The sequence below is a fragment of the Salvelinus alpinus genome, chromosome 27, assembly GCF_045679555.1.
Source record: "Salvelinus alpinus chromosome 27, SLU_Salpinus.1, whole genome shotgun sequence".
Lineage (NCBI taxonomy): Eukaryota > Metazoa > Chordata > Actinopteri > Salmoniformes > Salmonidae > Salvelinus > Salvelinus alpinus.
In genome coordinates, this window is record NC_092112.1 from 12,043,446 (window position 1) to 12,060,739 (window position 17,294).

At 37.3% G+C, this 17,294-nt stretch overlaps 1 protein-coding gene across 2 annotated transcripts in view; it reads right to left on the reverse strand.

Annotated features, from left to right (window-relative positions):
- LOC139555968 (signal-induced proliferation-associated 1-like protein 1) overlaps positions 1–17,294 on the reverse strand; it is a 122,513-nt gene that overhangs the window by 25,118 nt on the left and 80,101 nt on the right. The window contains exons 16-20 of one of the 2 annotated variants that reach the window (XM_071369391.1): positions 5,722–5,819; positions 4,802–5,274; positions 4,080–4,274; positions 2,943–3,144; positions 1,789–2,014 (exon numbers count right to left, since the gene is read on the reverse strand). In XM_071369391.1, coding sequence (XP_071225492.1) covers positions 1,789–2,014; positions 2,943–3,144; positions 4,080–4,274; positions 4,802–5,274; positions 5,722–5,819 — 1,194 coding nt within the window. Of the gene's footprint in view, positions 1–1,788; positions 2,015–2,942; positions 3,145–4,079; positions 4,275–4,801; positions 5,278–5,721; positions 5,820–17,294 lie in introns of both variants that reach the window. The other variant, XM_071369390.1, reaches the window with a different exon arrangement.

Below are 17,294 nucleotides of genomic sequence, written 5' to 3' on the forward strand. Positions count from 1 at the left end.
GTTCACAAAGCACTCCATCGAAGCTTCACATGTCATTCCAAGTAGGAACCAATGACCATGTTAATATATCCTGCAGTTGAAATCGGAAGTTTACATATACCTTAGCCAAATACATTTCAACTCAGTTTTTCACGATTCCTGATATTTAATCCTAGTAAAAATTCCCTGTCTTAGGTCAGTTGGGATCACCACTTGATGGTAAGAATGTGAAATGTCAGAATAATAGTAGAGAGAATGATTTATTTCAGCTTTTATTTCTTTCATCACATTCCCAGTGGGTCAGAAGTTTACATACACTCAATTAGTATTTGGTAGCATTGCCTTTTAATTGTTTAACTTGGGTCAAACGTTTTGGGTAGCCTTCCACAAGCTTCCCACAATAAGTTGGGTGAATTTTGGCCCATTCCTCCTGACAGAGCTGGTGTAACTGAGTCGGGTTTGTAGGCCTCCTTGCTCGCATACGCTTTTTCAGTTCTGCCCACAAAGTTTATATAGGAAGTAAGGGCTTTGTGATGGCCACTCCAATACCTTGACTTTGTGTTCCTTAAGCCATTTTGCCACAACTTTGGAAGTTTGCTTGGGGTCATTGTCCATTTGGAAGACCCATTTGCAACCAAGCTTTAACTTCCCGACTGATGTCTTCAGATGTTGCTTCAATATATCCTCATAATTGTCCTGCCTCGTGATGCCATCTATTTTGTGAAGTGCACCAGTCCCTCCTGCAGCAAAGCACCCCCACAACATGATGCTGCCACCCCCGTGCTTCACGGTTGGGATGGTGTTCGTCGGCTTGCAAACCTCCCCCTTTTTCCTCCAAACATTATTACGGCTAAACAGTTCTATGTTTGTTTCATCAGACCAAAGGACATTTCTCCAAAAAGTACAATCTTTGTCCCCATGTGCAGTTGCAAACCGTAGTCTGGCTATTTTATGGCGGTTTTGGAGCAGTGGCTTCTTCCTTGCAGAGTGGCCTTTCAGGTTATGTCGATATAGGACTCATTTTACTGTGGATATAGATCATTTTGTACCTGTTTCCTCCAGCATCTTCACAAGGTCCTTTGCTGTTGTTCTGGGATTGATTTGCACTTTTCGCACCAAAGTAAGTTAATCTCTGGGAGACAGAAGGCGTCTCTTTCCTGAGCGGTACGACGGCTGCGTGGTCCCATGGTGTTTATACTTGCGTACTATTGTGTGTTACTATTGTTTATACAGATGAACGTGGTACCTTCAGGCGTTTGGAAATTGCTCCCAAGGATGAACCAGACTTGTGGACGTCTACAGTTTATTTTCTGAGGTCTTGGCTGATTTCTTTTGATTTTCCCATGATGTCAAGCAAAGAGGAACCGAGTTTGAAGGTAGGCCTTGAAATACATCCACAGTTACACCTCCAAATGACTCAAATGATGGCAATTAGTCTATCAGAAGCTTCTAAAGCCATGACATCATTTTCTGGAATGTTCCGAGCTGTTTAAAGGCACAGTCAACTTAGTGTATGTAAACTTCTGACCCACTGGAATTGTGATACAGTGAATTATAAGTGAAATAATCTGTCTGTAAACAATTGTTGGAAAAATTACTTGTGTCATGCACAAAACTTGCCAAAACTATAGTTTGTTAACAAGACATTTGTGGAGTGGTTGAAAAACGAGTTTTAATGACTCCAACCTAAGTGTACGTAAACCTCCGACTTCAACTGTAGGTCATAGAGCCAAGAACAGGTGTGTTACTCTGTAGTCAGTAAACAAAAGGGTTTGTGAGCAGGGTTCAAGTTAACCCGAACAGTCTCACCGTGGAGTTTGATCCCCAGTTTGTACGAGGGTCGTCTGAGAGGCACCCCGCGGGTGGTGGGAGAGCGTGGCAACGTGGAGCAGCTGAACAACACGTCACTAGCCAGGCTGGGGTCTGGTTCTAGGTCCCCCAGCCTCAGAGAGGGGACACGCTGGCCCCGGTAGATACTCTCATCAGACAGGGTGCGGTGGAGTGATCGACGGGTAGGGGGCTGGCCTGAGGACGACTGGAGGGGGCGAAGAGAGCCAGACTGATAAGTCCTGCTATTACAAGTCAATTTAATTAAAAAAACACTAGCAGTAGGATTTAAATTCTAACATTACAGAAGTCCCTGGTCTGATGTCTGTACACTGCATGATCTCATTGTACCCACATATAAAATGTCTTGTAATAGTATATACACACACACACACTATATACATACACTAAAAAATATACACACACACACTATATACATATATACACCACACTATATACATATATACACACACTAAAAAATATACACACACACACACACACACACACACACACACACACACACACACACACACACACACACACACACACACACACACACACACAGTCCCTTTTCTCTAACCACTACTACTATCATGTTAATGATACTGTTTACTGTTTATTGTTATTATCTCACTCCACTTTAGCAACAGTGGCCTTGTCATTCATGATAATAAAGTGTGTTTGTATTGTAGCACCTGGGGCAGGGAAACGTATAGATCACAGGAGCAAAGGTCACCCACATAACATCATACCGGTCTGTTAGGCCAATATGCTAATGTTTCCTGTACCTTGTCCTTGGGAGGGAGGGGGGAGGGGCATCTGGTCTCTTCATATCTTTCCCACCCACACACCCAGCAGGTACCTTGTCCTTGGGAGGGAGCGGGGGGGGGCGTCTGAACTCAGTCTCTTCATATCTTTCCCACCCACCCACCCACCCTGTAGGTACCTTGTCCTTGGGAGGGAGCGGGGGGGGGGGGGGGGGCGTCTGAACTCAGTCTCTTCATATCTTTCCCACCCACCCACCCACCCTGTAGGTACCTTGTCCTTGGGAGGGAGGGGGAAGGGAGCGGGGGGGGGGGGGGGGGGCGTCTGGTCTCTTCATATCTTTCCCACCCACCCACCCACCCTGCAGGTACCTTGTCCTTAACCTTGTGCCGTCTGTGTTTCAGGGGGCTGTCTGGACTCAGTCTCTTCATATCATCCTCTGCAGTGGTCTTAGCGTGGGTGAGGTGTGGCTGGGGGGAGTGATGGGGTCTGCTCTGAACACCGACCCCACCCTGACCCCCTCCTCCACCCCCCTCTCCTCCACTTCCTCCTCCTCCTTCCCCTGGGGACTTCCTGGTAATACATCAACAAGGAGAGGTTAGAGGTCAGATGACATAGAACGTGTTAAAAATTTAAATACATGCTGCTGCTTCAATACTGTCCTGGGAACACACACCAGACAGTAAACCAGGCAGCAAACCAGGCGGTAAACCAGGCGGTAAACCAGGCAGTAAACCAGGCAGTGAACCAGGCGGTAAACCAGGCAGTGAACCAGGCAGTGAACCAGGCAGTACACCAGGCAGTACACCAGGCAGTACACCAGGCAGTAAACCAGGCAGTGAACCAGGCAGTGAACCAGGCAGTGAACCAGGCAGTAAACCAGGCAGTGAACCAGGCAGTGAACCAGGCAGTAAACCAGGCAGTGAACCAGGCAGTAAACCAGGCGGTAAACCAGGCGGTGAACCAGGCGGTAAACCAGGCGGTAAACCAGGCGGTAAACCAGGCAGTGAACCAGGCAGTGAACCAGGCAGTAAACCAGGCAGTAAACCAGGCAGTAAACCAGGCAGTGAACCAGGCAGTAAACCAGGCAGTAAACCAGGCAGTAAACCAGGCAGTGAACCAGGCAGTAAACCAGGCAGTAAACCAGGCAGTAAACCAGGCAGTAAACCAGGCAGTAAACCAGGCAGTGAACCAGGCAGTAAACCAGGCAGTAAACCAGGCAGTAAACCAGGCAGTAAACCAGGCAGTAAACCAGGCAGTACACCAGGCAGTAAACCAGGCAGTAAACCAGGCAGTAAACCAGGCAGTAAACCAGGCAGTGAGCCTTCAAATAAATCTAATATAATTTCATCTGGAGCAAAGTTCCTCATCACATTTCAACTCAACTTGATGTTAATAGCATTGTAATATCCCCATGTGGCCACAAGGTGTGGATCAAGTATTCAGAGAGCTCATACAAGGTTATGGTGTCACACATTCAATAGAACAACTGTCCCTCTGGGTCTTACCTGCGGTTGTCTCCGAAGTCAACAGAGTTGATGGTGGAACCTGGCTTTCTCCAGCCGATGAGGTACTTGGAGGTGGCTCCCTGGCGGGGGTAGAAGGTCTTGGGGCCGGGGGAGGCCGACGTCTGGGAGCAGGGGGAGGTGGCAGAGGAAGAGGACTCTTCACGGGGGGAACTGTGGCCAGAATGGCCTCTGGAGCTGGGGGTGGGGGGAGAGAGAGAGTATGGATTCAACTAGCTGGGGCCAAAATAACGTAACATGCCAATGAAATAATCTAGACTTTGAGCTAATAACTATGGAGATAAACACACATTTTTGCAGGGGTTGAAATCTGCAGATTACGCAGCGGACATGTAGAGATACAGTGCGCTACATATCCTCCTCCCAGCCCTAACGTCACTGTACACAGGTATCGTGCTATCAGCTAGCTAGGCTTAAATCAACGTGTATCTCTGTGGGTTTTGTTAACTGTGTGAGTTCTGTTAAGAGTATCAAAGCCATTATATTTTGCTTCTGGGAAGATACTGTTTTCCTTTTGTGACTGAAGATATATTCTATGTCACCTCCGCTGCTTGAAAGATTAGCAATCAGTTTAGCTAGACAGAGAGAGTGGGAGCGGCCTAGCAAATATCATGGTTAAAATAGTTTTTGAAAAAGGTTATGTGTTTGAGGGTGAGTGTGTCTGCTGTATGCATGTGTGTCTTCAAGTCTTAACCACTACATACCTGGAGTGTGACCCAGCATCACTCAGACTGTACAAGCTGCAATCTCTAACCAATAGGTGTGTAGGAGGAGTCCTGGCCGTCCCCTCTCCTCTCTCCCCCCTCTCCACTGGGGGTTGTGGGGACTCCGCGGCTGGCGTGGACCTCTCTAGCACCCTCCTGTCCCCCTCAGTGGGGCTATGCCTGGGGGATGGAGCTCTATCCCTCCCCTCTCTACCCCCAGGAGCCAAGAGGCAACTAGAACTCCCGTGGTGGGGGTGTGAGTGGCCCCCTCCCCCTCCGTAAGACGAGGTGTCTATCCCACTGTCGGCCGAGGCCCCCTGGAGGTACCCCCCTCCCAGGCCGTTGGGTTCAGACTCAGTGGCCTCCCCTGGTGCTCCGGGGGCCCCCGGGTCGGACCACTTGTCGGTGTCGCTGTGGCCCCCGCTGGAGGCCGTGCTGGAGAGGGTGTTACTGCTGGAGTAGGGACCCTCAGGCTGCTGGGGGGAGAGAGAGGGGAGAGGGAGGGGAGAGAGAGGGAGGGAGAGGGAGGGAGAGAGAGAGAGAGAGAGGGGGAGAGAGAGGGAGGGAGAGAGAGAGGGGGAGAGAGAGGGAGGGAGAGAGAGAGAGATGGGTTAGACAGGAGTCTGGACAAGAGAAAATCTCTTCAGATCAGTGACATCCTTCATCTGCAGTGATCTCAAAGACCTGGACAAGAGAACATGTCTTCAGGTGCTTTAGAGCAGATGAAGGAGAGGAGATGAAGTAGAGGAGAGGAGGAGAGGAGAGGAGGTGAAGTAGAGGAGATGAGATGAGGAGAGAAAGTCACTTTCAACTATTGACATGCAACCCAAATGGTCCATCAGGTGACTTAAGAAGTACGTCTGATCCTCCACCCTGGTCGAGGTGCGGACAGGGGAGTGTGGCGCAGAGTGAAGCCTGACCTGGGAGCTCTTCTTGGGGGAGTGGTGGATGACCTGCTCCTGCCTCTGAATGCGTGGAGCTCCGGAGTACCCAGGACCAGACTTAGACACAGGAGAATCTAAATAAAAAACACACATAAGAGTTTGAGGTTAGCAACAGTATAAGGAAACACACACACGTTCACACTACACACGGTCCTTAGATCCAGATATACTGATAATCTAGTTTACATTATTCCACAGCCGTACGTACAGTGTGTGTGACGATCGTCCTATGATCTCATCACATAATCTAGAGACATGCCTGTCAGAAGTTTACATACACTTAGGTTGGAGTCATTAAAACTTGTTTTTCAACCATTCCACAAATGTCTTGTTAAGAAACTATAGTACTGGAAAGTCAGTTAGGACATCTACTTTGTGCATGACACAAGTAATTTTTCCAACAATTGTTTAAAGACAGATTATTTCACTGATATTCACTGTATCACAATTCCAGTGGGTCAGATGTTTACATGCACTAAGTTGACTGTGCCTTTAAACAGCTTGGAAAATTCCAGAAAATGATGTCATGGCTTTAGAAGCTTCTGATAGGCTAATTGACATCATTTAAGTCAATTGTGTACCTGTGGATGTATTTCAAGGCCTACCTTCAAACGCAGTGCCTCTTTGCTTGACATCATGGGAAAATCAAAAGAAATCAGCCAAAACCTACGATTTTGTTTTTGTAGACCTCCACAAGTCTGGTTCATCCTTGGGAGCAATTTCCAAACGCCTGAAGGTACCACGTTCATCTGTACAAACAATAGTCCGCAAGTATAAACACCATGGGACCACGCAGCCGTCATACCGCTCAGGAAGGAGACGCGTTCTGTCTCCTAGAGATGAACGTACTTTGGTGCAAAAAGTGCAAATCAATCCCAGAACAAAAGCAAAGGACCTTGTGAAGATGCTGGAGGAAACAGATACAAAAGTATCTATATCCACAGTAAAACGAATCCTATATCGACATAACCTGAAAGGTCGCTCAGCAAGGAAGAAGCCACTGCTCCAAAACCGCCATAAAAAAGATAGACTACGGTTTGCAACTGCGCATGGGGACAAAGATTTTTGGAGAAATGTCCCCCGGTCTGATGAAACACAAATAGAACTGTTTGGCCATAATGACCATTGTTATGTTTGGAGGAAAAAGGGGGATGCTTGCAAGCCGAAGAACACCATCCCAACCGTGAAGCAAGGGGGTGGCAGCAACATGTTGTGGGGGTGCTTTGCTGCAGGAGGGACTGGTGCACTTCACAAAATAGATGGCATCATGAGGCAGGAAAATTATGTGGATATATTGAAGCAATATCTCAAGACATTTGTCAGGAAGTTAAAGCTTGGTTGCAAATGGGTCTTCCAAATGGACAATGACCTCAAGCATACTTCCAAAGTTGTGGCAAAATGGCTTAAGGACAACAAAGTCAAGGTATTGGAGTGGCCATCACAAAACCCTGACCTCAATCCCATAGAACATTTGTGGGCAGAACTAAAAAAGTGTGTGCGAGCAAGGAGGCCTACAAACCTGACTCAGTTACACCAGCTCTGTCAGGAGGAATGGGCCAAAATTCACCCAACTTAATGTGGGAAGTTTGTGGAAGGCTACCCAAAATATTTGACCCAAGTTAAACAATTTAAAGGCAATGCTACCAACTACTAATTGAGTGTATGTAAAACTTCTGACCCACTGGGAATGTGATGAAAGAAATGAAAGCTGAAGTAAATTATTCTCTCTACTATTATTCTGACATTTCACATTCTTCAAATAAAGTGGTGATCCTAACTGACCTAACACAGGGAATTTTTTACTAGGATTAAATGTCAGGAATTGTGAAAAACTGAGTTTAAATGTATTTGGCTAAGGTGTATGTAAACTTCTGACTACAACTATATATATGTATGCGTCTATATGTCTATATATATATATCTATATGTCTATATATATATCTATATGTCTATATATCTATATATATATCTATATGTCTATATGTCTATATATCTATATGTCTATATATATATCTATATATCTATATCTATATGTCTATATGTATCTATATGTCTATATATCTATATGTATGTCTATATATATATCTATATGTCTATATGTATCTATATGTCTATATATCTATATGTCTATATATATATCTATATATCTATATCTATATGTCTATATGTATCTATATGTCTATATGTATCTATATGTCTATATATCTATATGTCTATATCTATATCTATATCTATATGTCTATATGTATCTATATGTCTATATATATATATCTATATATATATATCTATATGTCTATATATCTATATGTCTATATATCTATATCTATATCTATATGTCTATATATCTATATGTCTATATATATATATCTATATGTCTATATGTATCTATATGTCTATATATCTATATGTCTATATATATATCTATATATCTATATCTATATATGTATCTATATGTCTATATATCTATATGTCTATATATATATATATATGTCTATATATCTATATCTATATGTCTATATATATGTCTATATATCTATATCTATATGTCTATATGTATATATATGTCTATATATCTATATGTCTATATATATATATATATGTCTATATATCTATATCTATATGTCTATATGTATCTATATGTCTATATATCTATATCTATATGTATATATATGTCTATATATGTCTATATATCTATATCTATATGTCTATATGTATATATATGTCTATATATGTCTATATATCTATATCTATATGTCTATATGTATATATATGTCTATATATGTATATATATCTATATCTATATGTCTATATGTATATATATGTCTATATATGTCTATATATCTATATCTATATGTCTATATATCTATATATATGTCTATATATCTATATCTATATGTCTATATATGTATCTATATGTCTATATATCTATATGTCTATATATCTATATCTATATGTCTATATATCTATATGTCTATATATATGTCTATATATCTATATCTATATGTCTATATATGTATCTATATGTCTATATATCTATATGTCTATATATCTATATCTATATGTCTATATATCTATATGTCTATATATATGTCTATATATCTATATCTATATGTCTATATATGTATCTATATGTCTATATATCTATATCTATATGTCTATATATCTATATGTCTATATCTATGTCTATATATCTATATGTATCTATATGTCTATATATATGTCTATATCTATATGTCTATATGTATCTATATGTCTATATGTATATCTATATCTATATGTCTATATGTATATCTATATGTCTATATGTATCTATATGTCTATATATCTATATCTACATGTCTATATATCTATATGTCTATATATCTATATGTCTATATATATGTCTATATATCTATATCTATATGTCTATATGTATCTATATGTCTATATATATGTCTATATCTATATGTCTATATGTATCTATATGTCTATATGTATATCTATATCTATATGTCTATATGTATATCTATATGTCTATATGTATCTATATGTCTATATATCTATATCTATATGTCTATATATCTATATGTCTATATATATGTCTATATATCTATATCTATATGTCTATATGTATCTATATGTCTATATATATGTCTATATATCTATATCTATATGTCTATATGTATCTATATGTCTATATGTATATCTATATCTATATGTCTATATGTATATCTATATGTCTATATGTCTATATATCTATCTATATGTCTATATGTCTATATATATGTCTATATATCTATATCTATATGTCTATATATGTATCTATATGTCTATATATCTATATCTATATCTATATGTCTATATATCTATATGTCTATATATATGTCTATATATCTATATGTCTATATGTATCTATATGTCTATATGTATCTATATGTCTATATGTCTATATATCTATATCTATATGTCTATATATCTATATGTCTATATATATATCTATATGTCTATATATCTATATCTATATGTCTATATATCTATATGTCTATATATATGTCTATATATCTATATCTATATATCTATATCTATATGTCTATATATATCTATATGTCTATATCTATATGTCTATATATCTATATGTCTATATCTATATGTCTATATATCTATATCTATATGTGTATATGTCTATATATCTATATGTCTATATATATATATCTATATGTCTATATGTATCTATATGTCTATATGTATATCTATATCTATATGTCTATATCTATATGTCTATATGTATCTATATATCTATATGTCTATATATCTATATCTATATCTATATTATATGTCTATATATCTATATGTCTATATACAGTGGGGAGAACAAGTATTTGATACACTGCCGATTTTGCAGGTTTTCCTACTTACAAAGCATGTAGAGGTCTGTAATTTTTATCATAGGTACACTTCAACTATGAGAGACGGAATCTAAAACAAAAATCCAGAAAATCACATTGTATGATTTTTAAGTAATTAATCTGCATTTTATTGCATGACATAAGTATTTGATACATCAGAAAAGCAGAACTTAATATTTGGTACAGAAACCTTTGTTTGCAATTACAGAGATCATACGTTTCCTGTAGTTCTTGACTAGGTTTGCACACACTGCAGCAGGGATTTTGGCCCACTCCTCCCTACAGATCTTCTCCAGATCCTTCAGGTTTCGGGGCTGTCGCTGGGCAATACGGAGTTTCAGCTCCCTCCAAAGATTTTCTATTGGGTTCAGGTCTGGAGACTGGCTAGGCCACTCCAGGACCTTGAGATGCTTCTTACGGAGCCACTCCTTAGTTGCCATGGCTGTGTGCTTCGTGTCGTTGTCATGCTGGAAGACCCAGCCACGACCCATCTTCAATGCTCTTACTGAGGGAAGGAGGTTGTTGGCCAAGATCTCGCGATACATGGCCCCATCCATCCTCCCCTCAATACGGTGCAGTCGTCCTGTCCCCTTTGCAGAAAAGCATCCCCAAAGAATGATGTTTCCACCTCCATGCTTCACGGTTGGGATGGTGTTCTTGGGGTTGTACTCATACTTCTTCTTCCTCCAAACACGGCGAGTGGAGTTAGACCAAAAAGCTCTATTTTTGTCTCATCAGACCACATGACCTTCTCCCATTCCTCCTCTGGATCATCCAGATGGTCATTGGCAAACTTCAGACAGGCCTGGACATGCACTGGCTTAAGCAGGGGGACCTTGCGTGCGCTGCAGGATTTTAATCCATGACGGCGTAGTGTGTTACTAATGGTTTTCTTTGAGACTGTGGTCCCAGCTCTCTTCAGGTCATTGACCAGGTCCTGCCGTGTAGTTCTGGGCTGATCCCTCACCTTCCTCATGATCATTGATGCCCCACGAGGTGAAATCTTGCATGGAGCCCCAGACCGAGGGTGATTGACCGTCATCTTGAACTTCTTCCATTTTCTAATAATTGCGCCAACAGTTGTTTCCTTCTCACCAAGCTGCTTGCCTATTGTCCTGCAGCCCATCCCAGCCTTGTGCAGGTCTACAATTTTATCCCTGATGTCCTTACACAGCTCTCTGGTCTTGGCCATTGTGGAGAGGTTGGAATCTGTTTGATTGAGTGTGTGGACAGGTGTCTTTTATACAGGTAACGAGTTCAAACAGGTGCAGTTAATACAGGTAATGAGTGGAGAACAGGAGGGCTTCTTAAAGAAAAACTAACAGGTCTGTGAGAGCCGGAATTCTTACTGGTTGGTAGGTGATCAAATACTTATGTCATGCAATAAAATGCAAATTAATTATTTAAAAATCATACAGTGTGATTTTCTGGATTTTTGTTTTAGATTCCGTCTCTCACAGTTGAAGTGTACCTATGATAAAAATTACAGACCTCTACATGCTTTGTAAGTAGGAAAACCTGCAAAATCGGCAGTGTATCAAATACTTGTTCTCCCCACTGTATCTATATGTCTATATATCTATATGTCTATATGTCTATATATCTATATGTCTATATGTCTATATGTCTATATCTATATGTCTATATATCTATATGTCTATATGTATCTATATGTCTATATATATATATATGTCTATATATCTATATCTATATGTCTATATATATATATCTATATGTCTATATGTATCTATATGTCTATATGTATATCTATATCTATATGTCTATATCTATATGTATCTATATATCTATATGTCTATATATCTATATCTATATGTGTATATGTCTATATATCTATATGTCTATATGTCTATATATCTATATATCTATATGTCTATATGTCTATATATCTATATGTCTATATATCTATATGTCTATATGTCTATATGTCTATATGTCTATATATCTATATGTCTATATATCTATATGTCTATATGTCTATATATCTATATGTCTATATGTCTATATGTATCTATATCTATATCTATATGTCTATATATCTATATGTCTATATATCTATATGTCTATATGTCTATATATCTATATGTCTATATGTCTATATATCTATATGTCTATATATCTATATGTCTATATGTATCTATATGTCTATATGTATCTATATGTATATCTATATGTCTATATGTATCTATATCTATATCTATATGTCTATATGTATCTATATATCTATATGTCTATATGTATCTATATGTATATCTATATCTATATGTCTATATGTATCTATATGTCTATATGTATCTATATGTATATCTATATCTATATGTCTATATGTATCTATATATCTATATGTCTATATGTATCTATATGTATATCTATATCTATATGTCTATATGTATCTATATGTATATCTATATGTCTATATGTATCTATATGTATATCTATATCTATATGTCTATATGTCTCTATATATCTATATGTATCTATATGTCTATATGTATCTATATGTATATCTATATCTATATGTCTATATGTATCTATATATCTATATGTCTATATGTATCTATATATCTATATGTCTATATGTATCTATATGTATATCTATATCTATATGTCTATATGTATATATATATCTATATGTCTATATGTATCTATATGTATATCTATATCTCTATATCTATATGTCTATATGTATCTATATGTATATCTATATCTATATGTCTATATGTATCTATATGTATATCTATATCTATATGTCTATATGTATCTATATATCTATATGTCTATATGTATCTATATGTATATCTATATCTATATGTCTATATGTATCTATATGTATATCTATATCTATATGTCTATATGTATCTATATGTATATCTATATCTATATGTCTATATGTATCTATATATATATCTATATCTATATGTATATCTATATGTCTATATGTATCTATATGTATATCTATATCTATATGTCTATATGTATCTATATGTATATCTATATCTATATGTCTATATGTCTATATATATCTATATGTCTATATGTATCTATATGTATATCTATATCTATATGTCTATATGTATCTATATGTATATCTATATGTCTATATGTATCTATATGTATATCTATATCTATATGTCTATATGTCTCTATATATCTATATGTATCTATATGTCTATATGTATCTATATGTATATCTATATCTATATGTCTATATGTATCTATATATATATCTATATCTATATGTATATCTATATGTCTATATGTATCTATATGTATATCTATATCTATATGTCTATATGTATCTATATGTATATCTATATCTATATGTCTATATGTCTATATATATCTATATGTCTATATGTATCTATATGTATATCTATATCTATATGTCTATATGTATCTATATGTATATCTATATGTCTATATGTATCTATATGTATATCTATATCTATATGTCTATATGTCTCTATATATCTATATGTATCTATATGTCTATATGTATCTATATGTATATCTATATCTATATGTCTATATGTATCTATATATCTATATGTCTATATGTATCTATATATCTATATGTCTATATGTATCTATATGTATATCTATATCTATATGTCTATATGTATATATATATCTATATGTCTATATGTATCTATATGTATATCTATATCTATATGTCTATATGTATCTATATGTATGTCTATATCTATATGTCTATATGTATCTATATGTATATATATCTATATCTATATGTCTATATGTATCTATATATCTATATGTCTATATGTATCTATATGTATATCTATATCTATATGTCTATATGTATCTATATGTATATCTATATCTATATGTCTATATGTATCTATATGTATATCTATATCTATATGTCTATATGTATCTATATATATATCTATATCTATATGTATATCTATGTCTATATGTATCTATATGTATATCTATATCTATATGTCTATATGTATCTATATGTATATCTATATCTATATGTCTATATGTCTATATATATCTATATGTCTATATGTATCTATATGTATATCTATATCTATATGTCTATATGTATCTATATATCTATATGTCTATATGTATCTATATGTATATCTATATCTATATGTGTATATGTATCTATATGTATATCTATATGTCTATATGTATCTATATGTATATCTATATCTATATGTCTATATGTATCTATATATCTATATATCTATATGTCTATATGTATCTATATGTATATCTATATCTATATGTCTATATGTATCTATATGTATATCTATATCTATATGTCTATATGTATCTATATGTATATCTATATCTATATGTCTATATGTATCTATATATCTATATGTCTATATGTATCTATATGTATATCTATATCTATATGTCTATATGTATCTATATATCTATATGTCTATATGTCTCTATATGTATATCTATATGTCTATATGTATCTATATATCTATATGTCTATATGTATCTATATGTATCTATATGTATCTATATGTATATCTATATCTATATGTCTATATATCTATATGTATCTATATGTATATCTATATCTATATGTCTATATATCTATATGTCTATATGTATCTATATGTATATCTATATCTATATGTCTATATGTATCTATATATCTATATGTATCTATATGTATATCTATATCTATATGTCTATATGTATCTATATATCTATATGTCTATATGTATCTATATGTATCTATATGTATCTATATGTACAGTGGGGAGAACAAGTATTTGATACACTGACAATTTTGCAGGTTTTCCTACTTACAAAGCATGTAGAGGTCTGTAATTTTTATCATAGGTACACTTCAACTGTGAGAGACGGAATCTAAAACAAAAATCCAGAAAATCACATTGTATGATTTTTAAGTAATTAATTTGCATTTTATTGCATGACATAAGTATTTGATACATCAAAAAAGCAGAACTTAATATTTGGTACAGAAACCTTTGTTTGCAATTACAGAGATCATACGTTTCCTGTAGTTCTTGACTAGGTTTGCACACACTGCAGCAGGGATTTTGGCCCACTCCTCCCTACAGATCTTCTCCAGATCCTTCAGGTTTCGGGGCTGTCGCTGGGCAATACGGACGTTCAGCTCCCTCCAAAGATTTTCTATTGGGTTCAGGTCTGGAGACTGGCTAGGCCACTCCAGGACCTTGAGATGCTTCTTACGGAGCCACTCCTTAGTTGCCATGGCTGTGTGCTTCGTGTCGTTGTCATGCTGGAAGACCCAGCCACGACCCATCTTCAATGCTCTTACTGAGGGAAGGAGGTTGTTGGCCAAGATCTCGCGATACATGGCCCCATCCATCCTCCCCTCAATACGGTGCAGTCGTCCTGTCCCCTTTGCAGAAAAGCATCCCCAAAGAATGATCTTTCCACCTTCATGCTTCACGGTTGGGATGGTATTCTTGGGGTTGTACTCATACTTCTTCTTCCTCCAAACACGGTGAGTGGAGTTAGACCAAAAAGCTCTATTTTTGTCTCATCAGACCACATGACCTTCTCCCATTCCTCCTCTGGATCATCCAGATGGTCATTGGCAAACTTCAGACAGGCCTGGACATGCACTGGCTTAAGCAGGGGGACCTTGCGTGCGCTGCAGGATTTTAATCCATGACGGCGTAGTGTGTTACTAATGGTTTTCTTTGAGACTGTGGTCCCAGCTCTCTTCAGGTCATTGACCAGGTCCTGCCGTGTAGTTCTGGGCTGATCCCTCACCTTCCTCATGATCATTGATGCCCCACGAGGTGAAATCTTGCATGGAGCCCCAGACCGAGGGTGATTGACCGTCATCTTGAACTTCTTCCATTTTCTAATAATTGCGCCAACAGTTGTTGCCTTCTCACCAAGCTGCTTGCCTATTGTCCTGTAGCCCATCCCAGCCTTGTGCAGGTCTACACTTTTATCCCTGATGTCCTTACACAGCTCTCTGGTCTTGGCCATTGTGGAGAGGTTGGAATCTGTTTGATTGAGTGTGTGGACAGGTGTCTTTTATACAGGTAACGAGTTCAAACAGGTGCAGTTAATACAGGTAATGAGTGGAGAACAGGAGGGCTTCTTAAAGAAAAACTAACAGGTCTGTGAGAGCCGGAATTCTTACTGGTTGGTAGGTGATCAAATACTTATGTCATGCAATAAAATGCAAATTAATTATTTAAAAATCATACAATGTGATTTTCTGGATTTTTGTTTTAGATTCCGTCTCTCACAGTTTAAGTGTACCTATGATAAAAATTACAGACCTCTACATGCTTTGTAAGTAGGAAAACCTGCAAAATCGGCAGTGTATCAAATACTTGTTCTCCCCACTGTATATCTATATCTATATGTCTATATGTATCTATATGTATCTATATGTATCTATATGTATCTATATGTATATCTATATCTATATGTCTATATGTATCTATATGTCTTAGTGTGTGTAAATAATTTAGGCTATAGAGTAATTGGCCAGGTGTTACGCAACAACAACCACACAGAAATAGACAGGCCATTAGTGAGCACTGCACCCAGGGGGAAACATGGCTGTACGTGAGAGAGAGAGAGAGAGAGAGAGAGAGAGAGAGAGTAGAGAACAGAGAGAGAGGGACTGTAGAGAGCAGTAGAAAACAGAGAGAGAGGGACTGTAGAGAGCAGTAGAAAACAGAGAGAGAGGGACTGTAGAGAGCAGTAGAAAACAGAGAGAGAGGGACTGTAGAGAGCAGTAGAAAACAGAGAGAGGGACTGTAGAGAGCAGTAGAAAACAGAGAGAGAGGGACTGTAGAGAGCAGTAGAAAACAGAGAGAGAGGGACTGTAGAGAGCAGTAGAAAACAGAGAGAGGGACTGTAGAGAGCAGTAGAAAACAGAGAGAGAGGGACTGTAGAGAGCAGTAGAAAACAGAGAGAGGGACTGTAGAGAGCAGTAGAAAACAGAGAGAGGGACTGTAGAGAGCAGTAGAAAACAGAGAGAGGGACTGTAGAGAGAGTAGAAAACAGGGAGAGGGACTATAGAGAGCAGTAGAAAACAGATAGAGGGACTGTAGAGAGCAGTAGAAAACAGAGAGAGGGACTGTAGAGAGCAGTATAAAACAGAGAGAGAGGGACTGTGGAGAGAGTAGA